Source organism: Panthera leo, chromosome C1 (genome assembly GCF_018350215.1).
Source record: "Panthera leo isolate Ple1 chromosome C1, P.leo_Ple1_pat1.1, whole genome shotgun sequence".
NCBI classification, from domain to species: Eukaryota; Metazoa; Chordata; class Mammalia; order Carnivora; family Felidae; genus Panthera; species Panthera leo.
This window is the reverse complement of record NC_056686.1, coordinates 21,292,479-21,316,786: the sequence shown is the minus strand read 5'-3', so window position 1 is coordinate 21,316,786 and position 24,308 is coordinate 21,292,479. Positions and strand designations below refer to the sequence as shown.

The 24,308-nt window shown below is 46.6% G+C and overlaps 1 protein-coding gene across 4 annotated transcripts; it reads right to left on the bottom strand.

Moving 5' to 3' along the window:
* Window positions 1-1,269: 1,269 nt before the first annotated feature.
* On the bottom strand, window positions 1,270-23,859 carry RCC1 (regulator of chromosome condensation 1). Of its 4 annotated transcripts, XM_042951693.1 has the most exons (13): window positions 23,759-23,859; window positions 16,174-16,307; window positions 14,329-14,473; window positions 7,301-7,379; window positions 6,629-6,718; window positions 5,549-5,736; window positions 5,191-5,370; window positions 4,268-4,364; window positions 4,031-4,153; window positions 3,383-3,538; window positions 3,009-3,128; window positions 2,535-2,687; window positions 1,270-1,593 (listed from the first exon to the last, which is right to left on the bottom strand). In XM_042951693.1, exons 3-13 carry the CDS (start codon window positions 14,329-14,331, stop codon window positions 1,418-1,420), a joined length of 1,365 nt encoding a protein of 454 aa, XP_042807627.1. In that variant the 5' UTR covers window positions 14,332-14,473; window positions 16,174-16,307; window positions 23,759-23,859; the 3' UTR covers window positions 1,270-1,417. The 4 variants fall into 4 exon arrangements, with proteins under 4 accessions (XP_042807627.1, XP_042807631.1, XP_042807628.1 ...); XM_042951697.1 differs by lacking the exon at window positions 6,629-6,718; XM_042951694.1 differs by lacking the exon at window positions 14,329-14,473.
* Window positions 23,860-24,308: the final 449 nt, after the last annotated feature.

Below are 24,308 nucleotides of genomic sequence, written 5' to 3'. Positions count from 1 at the left end.
TTAAATGCCTGGGAAAATCTACATTAATACATACAAGTTGTCTTAAGAGTTATTGTGCAGTTAATCGTTTAATCAATGACATCAGCTGTTAAAAATGATACAACAGCAAGCTTTAGCATAAGTATCTATAGGTATGCACTGTACTCAAATCTTGGTTTGGGATTAGGATATTAAAAGATCCATTCCATGTCTCTTACATTATGCAGCATAATTTTTAAAAAATCCAGTGATTCCTGAAACATAAATACCTAAGCAAAAATCAATCACCTCTTTTTCTTTTTTGATTTGTATGAAACAGCCACACCAACAGCTGACTGGCATATTCTAGGACATGTCACTTAAGTCCTAGCCTTGACCAGGTGCTTAGGTGTGGGTTTATTCTGCTCTTCCCAACACAGGTGCTCCCTTAAAAAAAGCAGGGAGTATGTAGAAAACAAGTGGCCTGTTTTATAAAACTCTAAATTTATTCAAAGTGTTAAAAGAGTTCACTCTCCCCTCCAAAATACTTTACATTAAAAAAAAATCAAAACTGTTTTCTATTTCCTCAGCCACTGTACAAGCTGCTGCTTCCCTTTCTGGGCACAAGCCTCTGCCCCCTTTCCCCTCCCTCCCTTCACTCTCAGTATTGCTTTAAATTTGTTTATAAAACCCTCCTTCCCCACTCCCCCCATGTCCTGCCCTGCAGATGTAGCTTCCTTTCCAGATTTCAGGCCCTTGGCTGCAGGTAAGGCATGTTGGATGGGCAGAATTCTCAGGCAATGCCTGAAGGGCAGAATGTTTTGTGCTTCTGGGAGAAAGGCTGATTGGCTTTTTTCTTGACCAAGTGAAGGATCATTGTTTTTTCTTCCCCGTGGACATCTGTTGAGGGCCAAATATTTGGCTTGGAGTTGCCCATGGCTGGGCAGCCCTGCCCGGTCTCCAGTTTCCCCCAGGCATAAGTCCATGACAGCTGGGTCTGACCACCATACCATTTGTCTGCCTGTGGATTGTGAAGGACAGAGGGTGGCACATGGCTACAGTAGGGCTTGATGAGCCCCCAACCTCTCAGAATGTGGGCACCAAATCCCCAGGGGAGGAATTTTTGGTTTTTGGCAGGCAAAACCAGGGTCAGCCAGGACCATGGGAGGTAGGGACGAGGGGGAAAGGTCTAACCACATAACTCTGGGGCGAGCAATGTTCCAGCTGCCAAAACCCCCTCCCCTTTTTCATTTCCCCCCTCCCCCTTCATCCTGTAGACTGTAGGATGACTCAGGAAAGGAGGACAGAAAAGAGGGAAAGGATTCTGTTCTGCTGATAGGAAAAAGGCAGATGACAGAGTACTCAGGGCTGGGGGAGGCCTGCTGGAATCTACAGTCATAGCTTCCCAGTTCCAGGAGGGGGGGGGTGGGTGGCGGGAGCCAGGCCCGCAGAGGCTTCATCAGCTCTGTTCCTTGTCCTTGACTAGTAAGACTGTGTGCTGGCCACCACTGGACACAGATAAGACCACACGGTTCTCCAGCTGTTTGCCTGTCATCTCCACAGGGCTCCAGGCATCCTCTTCCTGCCCCGTGCCCAGCTGGTAGTTGGTGCCCATGCCCCAGGCAAAAACACGACCTACAAGGGAGAGAAATGGGGGCAGCTGTCTCCAGGATTCCTAGCCCCACCTTTCTGTAGTGTGAGAAGCCTGGAACATGAGGGTGAATTTTGGCTTTGGCCTGTAGCAGCCTAGCAATGTCCCAGCCTCTAGTAGTTCAGGGAAGCTGAGAGAAGCCAAGGAGATCTTGGATTTAAAAAACAGCTTTGTCAACCAGAGACCACATTGCCAAAGACTTCTCCCTGCTCCTAGGAATGGCATTCAAGGTCCTACATGACTGGCCACTCCCCAACCCCTATACCACCCTCCATTCCAAGGACCTGTGGGACTGTTCTAGATGCTCCTGCACTTCAGATGCCCTCCATGCCCTCCATTGCGTATCATAAAGGACTGAACCTTTAAGGTGTAGTACAAGCTCCACTTCCTCAGGAACTCTTCCCAGATAATCCCAGGTCAAGCGCTTCTATCAGCTGCAGCCTTCTCAAGGTGCCCATTGCTGTCCCCCTCAGGCTTTGGTGACCACCTGGTTCACACTCTCCTCTGCTGTGCCTGCTATGACCCCAATGACTAAGCCTTCTTTCTCCTAGTAAAATTCTAAGTACAACTCTCTGGTTGTAAATAAAGAGGTCACCTTGGTGGAAAATGTAAAGAGAAGCCTGAGTTAGGAGTCTGGAGACCTGGATTCAAGTCCTACTGCCTATCTGGGCCTCAGTGACATATCCCCTTCCACTATTTTTCTATGCTACAAAACAAATCACCCTTATTAAAATAATTTGTTTACTCATTTTATGTCCATCAAAGTCAGAACTTCAGACAATCAGGAGAAAAGCAACGTCATCACAAACAGTGCTCTGTGTATCTCAGCTCTATTCAATGATGGACATCAGAGGCTGGTGAACAGTTTGGTAAGAATCATGACCCCCAAGCCCCAACCACACCGAATGTGGGCAGCCCCACTCACCATCCTTGGTCACGGCATACCCTACGGAGGCCCCACAAGCTACTGAGGAAACAGCAGGGAGCCTGGAGATGAGGGTGGGTATGCTCTTCTCCTCAGCACCCTCCCCAAGGCCCAGCCGCCCATACTCAGCGCGACCCAGGCTGTATGCTTTTCCTGTGGGAGGAGGGGAGAGATAAAGAGTACCAGAGGGCATGTTCCAGGTAGGCCAGTTGAGTTCCCATATCTGTGGGAGCTGGTCCCCACTCCCAGGGTGGTAAAAATGTCTGCAGTATATTCCAGTTCTGGGGGAGTCCTGATAGAGGCCCCATAGGACCCCACTGAACTCATTCATACCTGGAGGGGTGCCAGGACTCTGAGGGATGGGGATGGCCCTCATGGACCCACATCTGATCCAACCCATGGAGCAGGCCCAGGTTCCATATCTTACTGGGCTTATGCCCAAGGAACACTCCACCCTCAACCCAGAGGTCCCACCTTCTGAATCCATGCAGACTGTATGATGCTGGCCACCAGAGAAGCCCACCCAGGACTTGGTAGAGTTCTTGAATGATGTCAAGTTTTGGGGTACAAAGCAAGATTCTGTGCCTGGGGTTCCTGGGAGGAAAAGGCCAGGATAGAGCTGTCAAGGGTGAAGCTGTCCAAGGAGCTGTCCTTCTTCATTCCCTCACGCAGCGAGGTCGCCTCCCCCCGCAACAAACACCAAGATATGGATATTTTCACTTTACAGTGACAAAAATATGGCTCTGAGGGGTTAGCTGACCCCATCAAGAGCGAGCAATCAATGAGTGAAGCCAGGATTTGAACCCAAGTCACTCTGGGGTATGCTAGATGCTAGGCTTGGGACTCACCAAGCTGATGATAGTTGGAGAGGCCAAATCCATACACATGACCCTCGCAGGAGATGGCAAAAGTGAAGTAGGCACCACAGAAGGCATCCTGGAATCTCACGTGACCCCGGCTTCCTCTGGATTTCAGCATCACACACTTGGGGACCAAGAGTCGTTCTGTAGGCAGAGAGGCAAGGATCAGTGGCAGACACACACAGCTTCTCTGTCTGCCCTGTGCTTTTTTCCCCATTACTATAGCCCTTGGAGGGAGACTAAGCAGGCATTCTTCTCCCTATTAAACAGAAGAGGAAACTGAGGCCATGAGAGTACAAGTGCCTCACTCAGTCTCCCACAGCCTTAAGAGGTTAACATTTACATGGAACTTACCACGTGCCAAACATTCTTCTGTGTTAGCTCATTTAACTTCACCACAACCCAATGAAGTAGGTTTAGAGATGAGGAAACTGTGTCCAGGGTCCCACAGCCAATAGGTAGCAGAACCACAATTCAAATCCAGGGTAGTATGGCTCTAGAGTCAGAGTTCTTAACTACCAGGTTAAGGTCTATCTGATGCAAGCCTAAAGACTATTAGGGAACTGCTCTTGCCTCTGACCTTCACCAGGGGGTGGCGTGCCAAGTTGCCCCGCCAGAGGGACCTAAGCCACCTACCAAGGCCCTGCCGGCCACCACGGTTGGCAAATAATTCAGGCACACGGCCCAGCTGGCCCTGCTCCCCGCAGCCCAAAGTGTAGAGGTCACCATCAGCTGTCAGCATCACCAAGTGGTCATTTCCTGAGGGGGAGAGGAAGGCAGAGGATGCAGGGCTTGTCTGTAGGGCCCAGGGCTAGGCCAGCCACGGAACAAGGTTCTCCAACTCCTGCCTAGAGCGAGTACCCCCAGACTCACCTGAGGCCACCTTCACTACAGGCATTGTCAGCTGCACTTGCACAGGTACCATGCTCTTCTTCATGGGCTCCAAGAGTCCAATCACACCATTATTGTCCTGGAAGGTAGGGCAGAGCACTTACCAGCCAGTCGTGCCTGCCCCATACCAGTCAGGTCCAGGCTTGCAGGCAACCACAGAGCTGTCTGGTGAAGGACACTGGTGCCAGATGGGGATGAAGAGGTGGGCAGGAGCCGGGACAAATAATGAAATACTTAATGAATGAAATAGTATGTGGCTTGGGATTTGCATTAAAATAACAAAGGATCGGGGTGGTGGGGTGGATGGGAGTAGAGAGGAAACAAGTTTGGCCACAAATTGATGACTATAGAGGCGAGTAGATGGGTGTTCAATGTTATTTTTCTGATCACTTTTATGTGTTTGAAATTCTCCATAAAAATTTTTAAAAACAGTCCTGATGAAGAAACACCTTATCAGATTCCTTTATTTTTAACATTTCAAAATAAACACCAAAGTACCAAAACAACTTTAACGCTGACTGTTTAAACTGCACTCCCTTGCCTTCAAAATTCTGAGATGTGACAATCTTTCCCATGCACCCCAAAACCCCTGACAGATGTAGGAGATGGCTGGGGAGGAGAGAGGTTGAAGGAGATGGGTGAGGAGAGTAAGCTTCCTGGATTAGCCTCAGCTTAAAGGCATCCTTGATCCACGCTTTCCCAAGATACACAGTTCATAATGTAGATTCAAGGTAAATGTGGACAGGCCTGGATGAAGAGACCTGGGTCTGGGCCCAAGCTCTGCCTCTGGGCCTTGATTTCCCCACCATTACATACAAGAGGGAGGTAGAGATGGATTATCACTGGGGCCTCACCAGTTAATTCAGCCAGCCAACCCCCATGCAGTTCTCCAGACCCAGTCTTACCCGGAAGGAGCCCCAGAGGAAAACTCGGCCATCCTCAGTGAGGGCTGCTGTGTGACTGTCTCCTGCCGACACCTGTACCACTTTCTCTTGTAGTTCCACTTTCCCGGGAACCATCTCTGAGCCCTCTACTGATGTGTCCCTTCCCAGGGCACCCTCATCATTGCAGCCGAAGGAGTAGACCTGTGGCCAAGATGCCTTCATTAGTGCAAGGTCTGGCCTCAGTCCATTCTCGTTTAGGCCACTCCCTGCTCAGCTAGCCAGCACCATCGCCACAGAGTAACTTTTGTGGCTCAAGGTTCCTTCTCCGAACCCCCAAGCCCAGGCCCTGTCCAATCCTGTGCCACCCACCCCAACCTACCTGGCCGCTTTTGCTTAGACACACGGTATGCATGCCCCCAGCCTCAGCCTGCACAATGTCCTCCGGAATGGGCACCAGGGCTGGCTTCTTCCTTTCCATCACATTCTCGCCCAGCCCCAGCTGGCCCACATCGCCCTGGCCCAGTGTCAGCACCATGCCTGGTTCTGTGCTGTGGGACCTATGTGAGACTGAGGGGTGAAGAAGACAGCCCTTGAGTGTGCAAGATGACAGGGGAAAGGAGGAGTCATTCTTTCTCCACTGCATGGGCTCTGGGATCACAAAAACCTGGGTTCAAGTCCCTGCTCTGCCACAGACCAGTAATATGGCTTTTCTAATAAGCCTAAATTTCCTCATCTCCGATATGTGAATAGCAAAAATAACTGTGTCACACGGTTTTTGTGAAAATTAAAAACTGAGCACATTATTAATATGAGGGAGGAAATGTTAACAAGAAGACACTCAATATTGTGAAATGAATCTTGGTGGGGAAGAGAAGAATGAGGATACAGACAGTCTTCCCAAATAGCTCCAAGTTCTCAGTTAGGAGTCACTGTGCCAACGAGGATTCACATAATGTCTACCCTTTCCTGACTGCTTACTCTACTAATGTGAAATTGCTTTGTAGTCCCCTAAATTATGCTACAGACCTTCCATATTAGGATCCTTTCTTATAGGAAAGGAAACAGAGACTCAGAGAGGTTGAATACCTTCCCAGGGTCACAAATCTAATAAATAGTAAAGTCTGCACTGAAACCAAGGGAACCTACATGGGTCAGAGCATCGTTCCTAGCCTCCATGTTCTGGCTGCGACTAACTCCCACACGTATTCACACCCAACCCTTCCGCGCCTATCTGGGAACAAACAGGCAGCAGAAGAGGAAGGGGCGGAGTAAGACATAAGACAGACATTTGCAAAAAGGTACAAGCCAACCAGCGGGCAGCAATGGGCCATCTGCTGCCCAGTGACGGTCGCCCACGGCCCCGGACAACCTATGGCGTCCAGACCCTCCCTCCGGGGGTGTGGCCACAGCTGCCAGGGCCGCTATGGCTGCGCAGAGGGTGCCCTGGGCAGGGAGCCACCTGGTCGGGTTTTCTGGTCAGGAGGGCTCGGCCCGTGGGCACCTGGAACACGACGCGAGGCACCAGCCCTCACTGCCTGGTTACGAGGGTCTGCAAAAGACAGACACTGTCTAAGTGTGGGTCCACACTATCCCCTCCCGGATTGGGGTTGGATTGCTCTCCTCACTGTCTCCCTCCAGGGTCCCAGGAAAGGAAACCACAACTACCTTCCTCAAATGCTACCAGGACATTATCTCATTTTCCTCTTAACAGCCCAGCGAGATTGGTGCTGAGCTGTTGTATGAATCAGGTAATTCAAGCTCAGCGATGTTAAGTGACTTAACCGAAGCTACACGACTGCAAAGTGGCAGAGCCTGGACTTGAACCTACTTCTGGAAGTCAATGGTCCTAGCCCTGGTGCATTACTGCAGGGAGCAAAGTCCTAGGGTCTCATACCACCCCCCCCCCCCCCCACCACCTCCCAGTACTACCTGAGTGCTTGTAGACAAGTCTCTGCTGCTTTAGGAGTCTCAGAGGGTGGGATTCAGTAAGCTACAAGAGACTCCAGCTGGGTGGAGTTCTTGGGCTTCCAGGTCCCTCAGCTCCAGAGGTCAGGGAGGAAGGAGCCCAGTCCCAGAATATGGGGGCTCCAAGAGGCCACCCATTCAGAGATAGAGGCCAAAGCCAACTTACCCTTCACCTTCTTGCTTTTGGGGAGAGCATCCTCTGGAGGTGACCTTCTCTTAGCTATACGCTTGGGTGGCATCCTTTCCTGAAAAACCCAGGCAAATACTCCATTTCATTCATGGCAATCATTTACCTGCTCTCACTAGATAATCCTAAAAAAGGTAAGAGGGATTCCAGCCATTCCGCTTCTCAGAATTTATCTGAGAAGAATGGTAACAGAATAATGGATACATCCCAAGATTAAGTTCCCTAAATATTCTCTACTGTATTTGTCATAACATTAAAAAGGAAAATGGAGCAACCCATGTACTCAATAGTAGGAGCTGGAAAGTACGTGGTATATTTATAATAGAATGGTATGAAGCCATTAAAAGTGATGCTTTCAGAGATTTATTTATTGAATCGGAAGATGCTCACCATTGCCAAATAATGTAAGACTGAAAAAACACTTCATCATCCCATTAAAAAATGTATACATGTGTAAAAATATGTGTAGAAAACTGTGTGGAAAGAAGTACGTTCATTATTAACAATGGTAACCTCTGGAAAATGGGATTATAGACACATAATTTTTTTCTTTTTGTACCTTCCTATATTATCTAAGATATCTAACAACATTACATGTACTTTTTAAAATTTTTTTATTACAAAAGATTAAAACCTTTAAGAACATCAAACAAAGTATCTCTCATAGCTCTCCCTCAACCTTGAGATACCACTAGTAACTCTGGTGAAGCACTACTGTTATCAGACCCTCCCATCCACAAAAAAGCACGATTCTCATTAAATAAAACCAAACCAGACCATTTGTGCCCTTTGATCCAAAAGTCCCATTCCTACAAGGAACGTGGCCTTCCTAAACAGTCCAATAATAAATAAACACTGTGTACATGCTCACCAGGTATTAGAGAAAGGGGAAAGGAAACCACTTATAAGTTACGAGAAAGGTTCCATCCAGGGCAGCTAAGGTTCCATCCAGGGCAGCTACGAGCCTCAGCCCCAAACCCCTCCTGCCTTTAGCTGCTGCTGTCCTGCCATGTTCTCCCTGTCTTCCTCAAGGCTGCTGAGAACAGAGACATTTTCCCCAGCTCTCTCAATTCCAATCCAGCCTAAACTGTGTCCAAAGCCTCTTTCCTCCACATACCCAGCCCCGGAAATAAATCTTCATTGAGCCCTGGTCTTTAAGCTTGTGAAAAGAAGTCAAATTGTCTAAGCCTGGAGCTCCCGAAACCAGAATTGTAAACCCTCTGGCAGGGGCCAGGGCACTTTAGAGCTATCCTGATGTAGAAATAATATAGCTTGTGCCAATTAAGAATCTCAGGGCCAGAATCTGGGCTCAGTTACTTTCTAGCTGCTTGACCTTAGGCAAAATTACTTAATCTCTTCATGAATCAGTTTCTTCCTCAGTAAAACAGGGATAATAATAGTACCTACATCTTTGTTACATAGGATTAAATGAGCTAATATTGTAAATGTAATAAATTAGTATCAGTATTACAACATTTAGGGCCTGTCCCAGGTAATGCCTGAGAATAGCTCTAAGCTAATCTAACCCACCTCTCCTCCATTTTGTAGATAAGGGACTCTACCCAACACTAAAAATGGAATGAGAACTCCAGAGTCCTTCTCAGGCTCAGCTGTGGCCCTAACCAGCACCCTGCACCTCCCTTCCCCCCCACCCCAATGTCTTTCTTCCAGTAGGTCCTACAGCCTCAGCCCCTCCAGCTCCCTATTGCAGAGTAATGAACACAAGGCCAATGGCCTCTTGAATTTCCAGGCACTTTCCTGCTAACTATCCTGGGGCAGAACAAAGGACTGAAGATGAGGAAGTAGCCAAAGGTTTAGAATTCTCCAAGCCAGTGTAGGCTGAGCCTCGGCAGGCTGAGCTGCTTCTACAGGTTGTGACTGGCCCAGTTCTGACTCTGATGAGGTGGCAGTTCTGAGCGTCACCCAACTTTTATTCCCTTGGGGTGTGATTCCCCCTCTTGGGGTGGGACTCCTCCTCTCCAACCCACCTCTTTGAGACCCCTCTTACCATGCTAAAAATGCACATTCTCGGGGATTAGAGGGAATTGGATTCACCTGCCAGGGCTGTGGCTTGTTCACCCCAGCTTTTGTGGCCATGGTTAGCCAGCAGCCTTGACCTCTCTGAGCTGTATCCTCATCTGTCAAGGGGAATGCAATGACTTCTCAGGGCTGCCCTCAAAACTGAATGAAATATCTGTTTTCAGTGCTAAGCACTGAATACATGAGTATTCATGTAAGTACTCAATACATGGCAGCGTTTATTCATTTGTTCCACAGATATTCATTAAGTGCCTATCACCACTGTTTGGTTTTGGGTCAGGTGTAGCAAGGAAAAGGGGATTACCCCTCTCCCTGTTCCCATGAAGCTTACACTGTAGTATGGAAGACACATTACAGATGATGCTGAGTGAAGGATAAGGAGATACGGTAAGAGATCACTTGGGGGGACACAACAATGTGAGTGTACTTAACACTGAGCTATATGCTTAAAAATGGTTAAAATGGCAAATTTTATGTTTGTGTTACCACACTAAAAAAATAAAATGCCTTGGGGTAGGGGAATAGAGTGGTCGGAGGGGATGACATTTAAGCTAAGACCTGAAATATGAGAGAAAGACAGTAGGGCAAGACCATGACGAAAGTGGTCTGCTAAATGGCATGTTTGGGAACGTGGGGAGACCAGTGCAGCTTCAGCTGGAGAGCAACTGGTCAGACGACATGAGGAGAGCAGGGGCTGGATCATGCAACACCTTGTAGGGAACACAGAAAAATTTTAAGAAAGTCTTCGTCAGATTTACATTCTTAAATGGCTGTTCTGGCTACTGGAAAGAAAATGGAATGGACTGGAAGAGGAGGCTATTGCAGGCATCCAAAGGAGAGACGATGGTGACTTGATTTGGTCTGTCTGAGGTAATAGAGAAAAAGGAGACAAAACTGATCAACTTAGGAGACAAATTCGATGTGTGGATTAGATGTGCAGAGTGAGGGAGAGGGAGAGATCCAGAATGACCTTCTTCATCCTAAAAAAAAAATCCAGAGGATCCCAGGCAGGCCTCCCCAGAATCTCCCTATGAGCTTGGCCAAACACAAGGACTCCTAGGCATTGGGTTAAATGACTAGGAGGCCGGTATGGGGCGCCTGGCTGGCTCAGTCAGTGCAGTGTGTGACTCCTGGTCCCGGGGTTTATGAGTTGGAGCTCCACACTGGGTATAGAGATTACTTAAAAATAAAATCTTAAAAGAAAATGACTAGAAGGATGGTAGACTTCTATTAGTGAGATAGAGAACACTGGGGGACAAACAGGAGAGAAGAGACTGAGAAGACCGTTTCTCCAGGTGTTTTCCTGAAGCTTGAAGTCGTTGGGAGCCAACGAGAGATGTGAAGTACGCAGAGCTGGGTGGGTGAAGGGTGTGGGATAGAACAGGTATCCCTTGTTTCAGGTAGACAACTTGGATCCCTGGCCAAGCCGGCAGCCAGTTGAGTGTGTCCAGGGCTCTATCCTGCTAAAGGCAAATCTCCCATCAGTTCATCAAAATGACCTGTAGAGGTTAGCTGTGCCACAGACGGAGGCCGTGTAACAGGATGGAAGAGTACTCACAACAAGAAGTGAAGTGAAAGCACAGGGAAGAGAATTATGTCAGCATACTGGTGCCGACGCTGGGCTGACCTGTAGGCAAGGCCTGAAGTGCACACAGAAAAATAAATGAGGTGGTTGGTATCATGGGGGCGCTAACAAAAAACATGTGTTACTGTGGGTTGGAACCCAGTGAACATCTCCTTAGACACCTGTGTTTTGGCTAAAATTGTGGGGCATCTCACCGCAAGCTATGAACATTGATCCTATTTTACAGACGAGGAAGCTGAGGCTCAGAAAGGTAAAGTATCTCACCCAAGACTGGAAGAGGAAGTGAACGTCTCAACCAAGTCGGTCAGACTCCAAAGCTGGTGTCCTTGCCACCTCCCTCCCCAATGTTCCCCAGTCTCTCAGCCTGCCTGGGTACTCTCTCTCATACCTTCTCCCCAAGAAAAGACAGCAACTTGGCTCTGGTCTTCCTGATACCTACCCCATCCCATTCCAGAAGTCATTCATGATCTTTCTAAACCTCAAACCTGAAACAAGGTGCTTCTTTGCTCAGACTCCCCACTGGCTCCTTCTGCCTGGAAGATAAAGCCCACATTTTCTAGCCTGGTACGGAAGGCTCCAGACTCTGGTACTGACATAACTTTTGGCCTATCCCTTTTCTGTCACAATCTCCTTACTCTTCCCACACAATCTTAGACTGCTTATTGTTCTCTCTGTCCATTTGCATCTCTATACCTTCCCACCCCTTATCCTACTAGAAGAATGTCTACTCAGTCCCAAAGTCACCTCCACTGGTAAATCTTCAGATCTTTCCCCTCATCCCAAAGGAATCATTCTCTCCCAGAGAAACGGGACAGACTTTTGGATCTGGATCGTAATTACTCTAATTTACATGTCTGTCCATCATACCAACCTACTCCTTAAAACGTGAGCCACTCTGGGGCACTGGCCGCTCCTATCGTCTGTATGCCAACAATCTTTTACTCCTCACAAGATGAGGAAGGACTATCGCTTCTAATTCAATTGCTGCACCTGAGGCTCAGAGAAATAAATTTACTTGCCTAAATTCATACAGTCAGTAAAAGAGAGTCAGGAATAGAACTCAGGTATATATGACTGATTAAAAAAACCCACAAAAACAAACAAAAAAACACATCAGCCAAAGGCAGACCATGATCCAGGCAAGGTTGGAGGCAGCCCAGGCAGGCCTCCCCAGGATCCCCCCATGAGCTTGGCCAAACACAACGAGTGAGGGCTGAAGCTACCTAAGAGGGAGAGGACAGTGAGATAAGAGAGGAGACACTGAGGCAGCTTGGGTCTGACAGGGTGGGCCAGGTGGGTGCTGGACCCACTGAAAAATGCGGGGAAGGACAGACCTGGGTTCTCTCTGAGCCTAAGAATTTCTGCCTCTCCGATGGAGGTCTCTAGGTATAGCAGAATGCTGTCGTGAGCAATCCCGGAAGCAGGGCAGGGGATGAGAGAGCACCTTCTAAAAGGTGGAGCCCTGGGGGCACCTGGCTGGCTCAGTGTGAGGAGCATGCAATTCTTGATCTCGGGGTCACGAGTTCAAGCCCCATATTGGGCCTAGAGCTTAAAGAAATAAGTAAACAGGGGTGCCTGGGTGGCTCAGTCGGTTGAGCGTCCGACTTCAGCTCAGGTCATAATCTTACGGCTCGTGAGTTCGAGCCCCACGTCAGGCTCTGTGCTGACAGCTTGGAGCCTCAAGTCTGCTTCAGATTCTGTGTCTCCTTCTCTCTCTGCTCCTCCCCCATTCATGCTCTATCTCAAAAATAAATAAATGTTAAAAAATTTAAAAAAATAAGTAAACAAACAATAAACTTTTTTCAAGGTGGAGTCCTTCACATCCTCTACTACACAAATCAGTTCTTTGTATGGACACCCTCTCTAACTGCTCTGGGTGTGTTTTCTTAATCACACAGTAAGTGTCTCGACTAGGAATAAGCAGCAATCTTTTGTCCCCATCCTAAACCCCCCTAACAAACACAGCTTCCATCCTCAGCAGCTTACAGTCGGGGAGAAGAGTGAGACACAGTCACAAAAGAGTAAGGTCAGATATAGAGTCAACTTCCACTAATACGCATCTATGATGCCTGGAATGCTCACACCTGCCCTCTGAGGTAAGTGTGATCACCCTGGTTTTACAGAGAAAAAAGTTGTGCCCCAGGCCACACAGGTGGGGTGAGATCCCAGGTCTCCTGACCACTTCCCATCAGCACCAGAGCATCCCCCTTCCTCCTCTTCCCCTTTCTCCCTGGGCTTCAGTTTCCTCAGGTGGTGAACGAAGGTATACCAGACTAGACAGTCTACCAGGGGCCTGGTGTTCCTGCTGTGACCTTCTATGACCCCTCCACAGCCTGGTTTCTGCAAAGAAAGATAGAGCCCTCTCTGACCACAGCAGCTGTCCCTGCCACCACCCCTACTTCCTCACTTGCCTGCCAGACTCAGAAGCTTAAGAATCTCTTTGTAAGAAAGGTCCCCAGGAAGAAAGGGAGGAGAGAGTCTCATCTGTCAACAAACACTTGCTGAGCTCCTGCTATGTGCCAGCCACAGAGCTGATACACTTCACTCCAGGAGTTCACCAGAGGAGCCCCCTTGCATGCAGAGGTATCCTGGGGAAAAGGGACCTCAGCTTCCACCAGATGTTAGAATCATTGCTTTATGAAAAATACAGGATATAAGGAACTCTCACCATACACCTCTTACCTTCATTTTACAGATAAGGAATCTAATGCCCAAGGAGACTGGGGGTGTGGCCCAAGGGTACCTAACCAATAAGCTACAAAGCTGAACAGTATTCCTGCTCTTGGGATGTCTTTGTGACAAAAGCATGGTGAACTCCTAATTCCATCTTTCCAGACCCATTCTGATGCCCTTCTTGGGTGACCCCCTCCCTGCCTCCTCCACCCTCACCCAGTGTTTCTTGGTCTTGCACGCCAGACCTCTCGATACCTGGTCCTTGCTGTATTATCTTGTTACTCCTTTCTTTGTACCCCACACTGAAACATCTATGGTATTTCTGACCCCAACTCACCTTTACCTTCGTGCCTCTCCATGCCCCTGGCTGGATGGCACTAACCCCTCCACCTCTGTGGGCTGAATAACTCCACTGTCCTTGAAAACCCCATCCAAGAGTCATCTCACCGGGAAAGCCATCCGGACCCTCCTGGGCAGGGTTGGGTGACCCCCTCAAGAGTTTCCATACCACTCCGTACGTTGGACTTCTGCCAGGACACACAAGTTACACTTGGTTGGAGCACCTCAATTACCATCTGATGAATGAATGACTTGCCAGCAGCAGCGCCGCTGGGTCCACGGACATACATGGGTGGCACACTGGACCTTAACCGAGGCCCCCACAGGGGTCTCCCCAAGGAGACCAGGGGCCACACGGGGCCCTTCTCACCATTGTTCCTCAGCCCTGCCAGCGCGGCACGAAGTAGACAGACAGTAAAAATCAGTTGACAGCTGAGTTGATGCGGGGTTCACAGCACACCTCTCCAAGGCTCAACAGTCTTCCTCTTGGTGCCTGGTGACGCTGACTTCTTGCCCTGCAGAAGACCCTCGCCAGCCTATACCTCGCGCTCCTAAGGCACACACTCTCCGGGCAGGATCCCCCCCCGCTCCCCGCTGCTCTGCCAATCGCATCCTCCGGACGAATGCTGGACAAAACCACTTTCCCCTCTCCGGAAGCGCCTGTCGGTCCCGGGCCGCGAGGCGCGCGGGTCTGCGCCCTGCGGGGTCACGGCGGCCGCGCGCACCCGGCCGGCCGCGCTCGGGCCGTTTGAATCTCCCGCCCGCGCGGGCGCCGCGGGCGGACGAGAGAGGCGCGGCGGCAGAGGGGCCGCGCGGCCCTCGCTCGAGCCAGGCGGGGCCGGGCCGGCTCCAGGGCGCCCCGCGGGGCCGGGGACCCGCGCGCCTGCTCCCGCGCCTTCCTGCCGCCCGGCTTCACGTGGGGCCGGCGCCGCCGACACGAGCGGGCGGGCGACGGCCCCGGCCTGCCAGGGCTCCAGCTGTGGCCGTCCGGGGTGCAACCTTCCGCCCGGACCCTCCGCCCCGACCCTCCGCCCGTGACGGGTGCGACCTACCTCGCTGCAGGTCCGCCACAAGCAACTCCTCCGCCCGCCTGCCCGGCCGCGAACTGCCCCAGAGCATGCGCTCTGCAGGCCTCCGGCCCCGACCCCGGGCCAGAAAGAAAAACAAAGAGCCCGGCGGCCCCTGGCGGCCGCTCCGGGAAGTGCAAGTGGCGCGCTCGGGCTAGAGCGCTCCGGACCAGGCTCTCTCCGCCCTGGCCCGGGTACAATGGGTGTGTATTTCGGAGACTCCAAATCCGGACCGGTGGACTGACAACCAGAAACTACTTGAAACCGGGGTTTCAAGTTTGGGAAGGTCTTGCGGGGCAGAGACTGCACGGAGAAGATACTGATACTGCTTTCAAAAGGGTCTCCGTCAGAGAAAGATGAGAAGAAATCAGACCATCAACAACTACACAGGGCCATGACGTGGGTATGCACAGGGGCATCTGGCTCAGCCTGGGGCTTAAGAAAGGTTTTCCAAGGTAAGGCTAAGAGGGCAGAGCATCTAGGACGCATCCCTTGCGAAGACAGGGAGCGATGAGAGAGTCGAGTGGTTGTGGGAAACTGCCAAGGTGTGACTGGGGCAGAGGGTGCCTATGGGAGTGAGCAGAGAACACTAGAGAGCAAGGGTCAGATCATGACGCAGGGCCTAGTGTATCCAAGGAGTACAGCTTCTATCCTGAGGCAGTGAAGAACTAGGGAAGGGATTTGAGCATGGGAGTGACACGAGCAGAATTTGTTTTAGAGCAAAATGGAGAATGGACTTGGCAGAAGGAGAAACCGAGAGTGGGGGGAGCAAGAGAAGTGAGGGAGACCAGCGAAGAAAGAATGTGGGGCTATGAATTGGGGTTGGGAGCTGGAGATGGAAAATAGGCACCAAGCTGACTATGCTCTCTTAATACACTCCTTCTTCAGTGGATACAAACAGTTCAAGATTCCAGATGTTCCCTGAGGTGACTTCTCAGGCCATTTGGTTGTGTCTGGAGGGTTTCTGAGGTCAGGACAGGGACCTCTGCAGAAGGGTATTTTCTCCATTTCGTGTTGATTCTGACTCTGAAAGTCATTCAATCATACCTGAACTCTAGATGGATACTTTTGGTGAGTATTTACCAACTGAATTTCTCCTACTATGCAGAACCCATCCCAAAGGACTCCCCATATTCAGGGTCTCTTACCTCTCCAAATTTACCTCTGCCTCCATCATGGACTCCTCTTTTAGATGATATACTGTGCGATTTCTCCAAGTTTTAACCCTGGATGTTTGATCTCTCTCTGCTTTCTTCTTCCAAGATCTTACTCATTCCCATGGCTTAATGTAATTATAAAATGATTATTATCACCCATTTTGTAAAACTGTTTACTTTGTTAACCACAGAAACACATCCACCCATGTCCGTGAGCTCATTTGTTCCTTACGAAACCTCACGATAGTTGGAAAATGAGAAAAATGAGGTTCAAAGGTGAGGCAAGTTCTCTGGGGTCAGCACACAAGTGGTAGAAGGGGACCAGAGCTCTTGTTCAGCCTGGAGCCATCATCTTTTAACTGAGAGGGCAGTCCATTTGGTCTGGTTCTGACCTCCACCCTAAGTTTCAGCTCTCTATCTCTTCCCAGAAGACCCCACACCTAAAATAAAACATGTTATGTACGGATCTAGACCTCTCCCCGCCCTCCCCAACTTCATCCTTACAGCCAAGAGTAAGGTTCTCTGAGAAGTAAAGATTCAATCCTTAACTTATTTTCTGATTCTTCCCTCTTCTCTCCTCTTCATGCTTTGGTTTCTGCCCCTCTGGTCTAAAGCACCACCCTCCTGGCCTCTGCTCCTGCCTCACATCCCTTCCCCTCCATTTTGTTCCACCTAGATCCCCATTAATCACCCTAAATCATGGCTCTGAGAACTTGCCCTGCATACAAATCTTTAAAGACTCAGGTATTTCTTCAGTGCTGTACTCGGAGCACCAGGCAGCAATTGCCCCAAGCTGTTGACTTCCCACTCTCTCCTTAGCCTCTGCACTGTACTCTGAAGGTGCCCATGTTCATTCTACCTTCTCACCTTTATTGGGGCTGTTTCCCCTACCAAGTGTCTTTCTTCCTGCCTTGCTGAGCTCTTGATATAACTTAAGGCTCAATTCAGGCCCCATCTCTGTGAAGACTTCCTTGACCCCACTTATCTTTTCCTATTCTGAGCCGAAATATTAATTTTAATTATTTTTTACATTCTATCATTTATTTCACTTATTGCACACAAACCATAATAAGAACAATCAATTGAACCTGGCCCAGAACTGGCTCAAATGATAGAAGTGAAGGACACTGAAAGTTATTATAACTGTATTCCATATGCATAAAAGTTAACTAGAGATATGGAAGATATAAAAAGACCCAAAGTGAATTTCTTGACAATATCTAAGATTGTAAATACACTGGATGTGATTAACAATAGATTAAATATTGTGGAAACAACGATTAGTACACTTTAGGGCACAGCAATAGAAATTATCCAAAATGAGACACAGAGAAAAAAGAACTTAAAAAAATTGAAAATAGCATTAGTGAAGTATGGAATAACTTTAAGTGGCCAAATATACAGGAAAGCAAGGAGGATCTGGGGACAGAAAATACATGAAGAAATGCCACCTTAAAAATGTATAAACTATAAACCTACAGATCTGTGATATTTTTTTAAATGTTTATTTATTTCTTTTGAGAGAGTGAGCACACAAGGGAGGGGCAGAGAGAGACAGAGAAAGAGAATCCCAAGTGAGATCATGACCTGAGCCAAAATCAAGAGTTGGAGGCTTAACTGACTCAGCCACCCAAACGCCCCATGATAGTTAGTTGTATATGTCAATTTGGCTAGGCTATGGTGCCCAGCTGTTTAGTTAAATGCCAGTCTAGATGTTGTTGTGATGGTATTTTTAAGAGATGATAACCTTTAAATCAGTAGACTTTAAGGAAAGCAGATTACCTCCTATAATGTGGATGTGCTTCATCCAATCAGTTGAAGGCCTTATGAGAAGGAATTCTGCCAAGACTGCATGTAGGCTCAAGACTACAACACCAACTCTTGCTGGAATTTCTGGCCTGCCAAAGTGCCCTACAGATCTCAGACTTGGCAGTCCCCACAACTACGTGTGCCAGTTCTTTAAAATAAATCTCTATCTATCCATTTACACACACATACATCCAGTTGGTTCTGTTTCTCTGGAGAACTGTAACCAACACAAAATCCAAGAAGCTCGAGTAACTCCAAGCACAAGAAACAAGATACATCAAAATCAAATTGCTTAAAGCCAATGATAGAAAATCGTAAAAGCAGTCAGAAAAAAGACATGTTATATACAGAGAAATGAGGCAAGGATATAACACAACATGTTATGTGCAGAGGAACAAAGACAAAGATACAATGCAAACAAGGGGACAATGGAGCAACATCTCTAAAGCACTCCAGCCTGGATGGCTCAGTCTGTGAAGCGTCCAACTCTTGCTATGGGTTTAGGTCGTGATCTCACAATCCGTGGGTTCAAGACTCCCTTGAGGCCCCCACCCCCCTCCATCAAGACCCCCCCTTCTGCCATTAAGCACACCCCCGCAGGTGAGCCCTGCTTAGGATTCTCTCTCTCTCTGCTCCCCTTGGCTCTCTCTCTCCCCCATCTCTCTCAAAATAAATAAATAAATAAACTTAAAAAAAAAAAAGATAAAGTTTTTTTTTAATAAAAATTTTAAAAGTACTCCAGCAAAATTGTATCTCATAAGGTATATCCAGCGCAAACATCTTTCAAAAATGAAGGTGAAAATAAGGTATTTTCAGACATATGAAAGCTGAAAGAATTCATCACCAGTAGAACCATTGTAAAAGAAATGTTAAAATAAGAACTTTGGGGATGACTGGGTGGTTTAGTTGGTTAAACGTCTCAAAATAAGTAAATAAACTTTAAAAAAAAAAAAAAAAAAAGACCTTTGGGCAGAAGGAAAGTGATACCAGATGAGAATCTGCATCTACACAAAGGAATGAAGAGCACTGGAAAATACCTTATTTCACCTTCATTTTTTAAAAAAAAATTTAATGTTTATTTATTTCTGAGATAGAGAGAGACAGAGCATGAGTGGGGGAAGGGCAGAGAGAGAGGGAGACACAGAATCAGAAGTAGGCTCCAGGCTCTGAGCTGTCAGCACAGAGCCTGATGTGGGGCTCGAACCCACAAAGCATGAGATCATGACCTGAGCTGAAGTCAAACATTTAACTGACTGAGCCATTTAGGCGCCCCCAAACTTTAAAAAAGATGAGGGCACCTGGGTGGCTCAGCTGGCTCAGCATCCAACTTCAGCTCAGGTCATGATCTCTCAGCTCGTGGGATCGAGTCCCACGTCGTGCTCTGTGCTGACAGCTCAGAGCCTGGAGCCTGCTTCGGATTCTGTGTCTCCCTCCCTCTCTGCCCTTCCCCCGTTCACTCTTCTGTCCCCTCTCTGTCTCTTTCTCCTTCAAAAATAAATATAAACATTAAAAAAAAAACTTTAAAAAAGAGTTTCCTGTTTAGACAAAAAAAATGTATTGTGGGTTTTATAACATATATAAAAACATATATAAAAGTGATATACATGACAACAATAACAAAGACTGTGGGGTGACAACATAAAGTTCTTTTACTGTCATAAGTGAATAAATGATATGATATATACTATCATAAGTGAATGAATTGATACAATATCAATTTAATGTAGAATCTGATAATCTGAAGATGTATACTGTAAACTCTAGAGCAACCACAAAAATAATAAAACAAAGTTATAGCCAGTAAGCCAACAAAGAAGGTAAGATGGAATCAGAAAAAGTTACTCATTTTTTAAAAGGGAGAATAAGAGTGGCACCTGGGGGGCTCAGTTGGTTGACTGACTTCTGCTCAGGTCATGAGCCCATGCTTTGTGGGTTATAGCACCGCATCAGGCTTTGTGCTGACAATGCAGTTTCCCTTTCTCTCTGCCCCACCCTCCCCCCCAAAAGAAACAAACAAAAAAGAATCCTTAGTTGATTCTTTTTTTAAAAAAAGGTAGATTAAGAAGAAAAAAGGAACAAAGAATAGATGAGATAAATCGAAAACATATTTAAGATGATAAGACTCAAACCTAAACGTTAATCATATAAAAATATGGTCTAAGCACTACAATTAAAAGGCAGAGATTATCCTAATAAATTAAAAAAGGCAAGACCCAATTATGCACTGCCTACAAGAAATAGTTTGTTTTTTAAATGTTTATTTGTTTTGAGAGAGACAGTGGGGGAGGGGCAGAGAGAGGGCAAGAGACAGAGAATTCCAAGCAGGCTCTGCACTGTCAGCACAGAGCCCAGTGCAGGGCTGGAACTCTCGAACCATGAGATCCTAACCCAGCCGAAATCAAGTCAGACACTTAACCATCTCAGCTACCCAGGCACCCCATGAAATATGTTAAAAATATAAATACACAAATAGTTTAAAGGTAAAAGGATAGAAAAGACATCCTCTGTCACACTAGTCAAAAGAAAGCTGGAGCAGTTATATTAATAACAAAGTAGATTTCAGAGCAAAGAATATTATTGAAATAAAGTAATTTCATAAATGATAAAGGAGTCAGTTATTCAAAATACATAATCCTGAACATATATGCAACTAATAACAGAGCTTCAATATGTGAACCAAAAACTGATAGAACTTATGGAAGAAATAGACAACTCCACAAATATAGGTGAAGATTTTGATAACTCACTCTCAATAATTGATAGAAAAAGTAGAAAACCAGTGAGGATACAGGAGACTCGAACAACTCTTGTAACCAACTTGAACTGATTGATATTTATCGAATGCTTCACCTTTCTTCACATTCCACCTTGCTTTCTTCAAACAAAGTAAAATACATATTCAAGTGCACATGAAACATTTATCAAGATAGACCATGGTCTAGGTCATAGAACAAGTCTTGGTAAATTTAAAAGGATTCAAGTCATACAAAATATATTCTTAGACGACACTGACATTAAAGTAGAAACTAGTAACAGAAAGATCTTTGGAAAACTCCCAAATATTTAAAAATGAATATACTTTTAAATAGCCTATAGATCAAATAAATCAAATGGGAATTTGGTAGTATTTTGAACTCAATTAAAATGAAAACGCAACATACCAGAAGTTGTGGGATATTGTTAAAGCAATATTTGGGGGAAACTAACAGCAATAAATGCCTGTATGAAAAAAAAAGAAATCTCTCAAATGAGTGACATCAGCTTCTACCTTAAGAAACAAGGAAAAGCAAACTACACCTAATCAAAAGAAAACAATAAAGATAAAAGCAGAAATCAATGGAACAGAACATAGAAAAACAACAAAATTATCAACTAGTGTTTACTATTGCCAGACATAGTATAGGAACTGAGCTTACAAATATGGTTCCATTCTTGAGGATCCAACTGTTGGGTTAGACGGACATCAGTTTGAAAAATAATCACATCAGAATGCTAATTATCATGATGGAATGCTCAAGGTGCTAATGCTTATGAGAAGGGGAAGTGAAGACAGTGGTTAAGAGTTCAGGTTCTAGGGGTGTCTGGGTGGCTCAGTCAGTTGGGCATAAGACTCTTGATATTCACTCATGTCGTGATCTCGCAGTTGTAGAATTGAGCACTGAGCTGGAAGCCTACTTGGGGCTCTCTTGCTCCCCCACCCCTCCTTCATGTGTGCTCATCCTCTCTCAAAATAAACTTAAGAGCTCAGGTTCTAGAGACAAAGACCTTCAAGTTTCACTCTGTGTGGCCTTGGGCAAATGATATAACCTTGATCTTGATCGTCGTCTTTTTCTATAACATGGATTTAATCAGATTCCCTGCATTACATAGGGCTCTTGTAAGGATGAAAAAATGCCTAGTGCATGGCAAATCCTACTCAAATGTCAGGTACTATCATTAAGATGTGGGTCCCATCCATTAGAGGGAAAGACATACACAAAGATGGAAGAAATGGGGGTAAGGGAGAGGCATGGTTGAGGAAGGACTTTCACTCCCCAAAAAACTACTCATTTCCACTTTATTTTCCAGTGTTGAGTAAAACCAGGCACATGGGTATATAATTAATTACAACTGAAACTGAGGTTTTAGGGTGTAGTGGTTACATTAGCTTAATACCAAAAAGTGGTTTAAACCAGGTGGAAATAGTATTTTTTGAGGCATGATATAATATAGGTTGAGAATAGGTTCTGCAGTCAGTTGCCTTGCTCAGATGCATGCTCTGACACTTACTGGCTGTATAACATGGGCAAATTCCACATATCCTCCAACTTCAGTTGTCCTCATCTGCTAAATGGGCACAGAGTACCTTCTTTATAGAGGTATGTGGAGTATTAAATTACATATGCACCTCACTACACTGTCTTGCTTAAAGCTAGTAACATAATAGCTTATCATAGTATGGTTTAGGAGTTAGGTTCGAATCCTGGTTCTGCTCCTTACTACTTAGATGATCTTGAGCAAGTTTCTAATCCCTTAATCTCTCCTGGAAAGATAGGGTTGGTTCTGAGGTAAACCTGGTTGAATGGTAAGTGATGGTAGACTTTATTCATTCAACAAGATTTATTGGATACGATATCCCAGGTTGTTTGCTGGAATACTTAACAAGCTCATTGTACTTTTATGAGACTGTAAGCTTTTTACAAATATTAACTCATTTAAATCTCACTAAAACCCCAAGAGGTAGGTACTTTTATCATCTATGGATGAGAAAATTGAAACAGAGAGGTTAAATTGTTTGCCCAAGGTCGCGTGAACAGCAATTGGTGGTATTAGGATTCAAACCCAGACTGTCTCGGGACTCCCAAGTTTGCTAGGAATGCCTACTTGCAGAAAAAGCCTGCAGGCAGGTAGGTTACAAGAAGTTTGGCAGAAAGGGTGGGGCCTAGAAAACTCGCCAACAGCTTGCTTCAGCTACCCTTTGGACATAAAGAGAAAAAAACGCACGTATTTCCTGCCCAGCAGGTTACCCGGACCTATGCTGAGAATTTGTACTAAAAACTGTAAATCCCCAGGTTAGCTGTAGGAGAAAAAGAACACTTCATTCTACTGAGCACCTCCTGCACAGACTGCAGATGTGACAATGATACCAAAGAGGAGACTTTTGGCTATACAGGATCCCTCCCAGCAAGTGTGCAAGAGGGGGATAGTTGCAGAGGCTGCTTCCTACTTGTGGGCTTAAGCAATCAGCCTGTTAGACTAATACCTCAGAATTGTGATGAATACATGCCAAAATGCTTAGAACAGTGCCTGGCAGAGGTAAGCATTGCAAGAACACTTGTTCAAGATGACCTTTTAAGTTGGTACTCCTTAAAAATAAACCCATCAAGAGGCATCTGGGTGGCTCAGTGTCCGACTTCGGCACAGGTTATGATCTGTTTGAGCCCGAGTCAAGGCTCTGTGGCGACAGCTCAGAGCCTGGAGCCTGCTTTGCATTCCCTATCTCCCTCTGCCCCTCTCCTGCACTCTCAAAAATAAGCATTAAGAAATTTAATAAGCCCAGCAAGCTCTCCCAGATTCTCCACAATCATAGTTTAACTACCTCCAATTCTATCATCTGGGGCTCAAAGGAGTGAAGCAGTCTGCCTCAACATTCCAAAAATTTGGGCTATGACTCAATCATCTCTAATCTCCTCAATCACCTTGATGGCTTCTAAATGGGCATGAGGCTGTTATAGTCCCCCTCCCCACTGTTATGTTCATTTAGTCCCACCCAGGAACTAGACTCTACCTTCTAGATGGCTCCCTGCTAGTTCCCATCCTTCAGGGCCTGGACTAGTTTCCAACGCTGGCAGTCAGTGCCTGTGCTTGACAAGATTTCCATTGTGACTCAGCCTCACATCATAAGCAGGATGACAATTCTCTCAGGCTGAAGTACACTACTTGGAACAATGGCAGTAGAGGCTAACTAGCTAACAGTGGTGGGATTTTGCCATTTATGTCCAATCATGTGTTTGCTAAGGTTAACTTGCCTGTACTACACTGTGGGGAAACTGAAGATTAGGCTTGGTCTATCAGTAACCCAGATCTCCCGTCTAGTGGCCAAGTGTAGGTTGGTCTCTCACCTAATTCCTTAGGTGTCCTAAGCATTACCCACCTTTGAATGCAACCAGGAAGCTCTTCCCTGCACACTAGGGAACTGGTAGGAACCAACACATTTCCTCAAGTAAACAAGTGCCAGCATATACAAGACAAGCTCAGGGCCTGGTCAGTCGTGTTTCCACATAAAAAGGAGCCACACAAATATGCAGTCATCTTTATTATAATCCATAAGTACATCA

What these genes read in the sequence shown, in the direction of transcription:
- RCC1 (XM_042951693.1), bottom strand. An exon ending in CAAAAGCAAGAAGGTGAAGG is followed by an intron (nt 6,719 to 7,300) that starts GTAAGTTGGCTT and finishes TGTCTTTTGCAG; the next exon opens with ACCCTCGTAACCAGGCAGTG. An exon ending in TGGTGGCCGGCAGGGCCTTG is followed by an intron (nt 3,539 to 4,030) that starts GTAGGTGGCTTA and finishes CTCTGCCTACAG; the next exon opens with AACGACTCTTGGTCCCCAAG.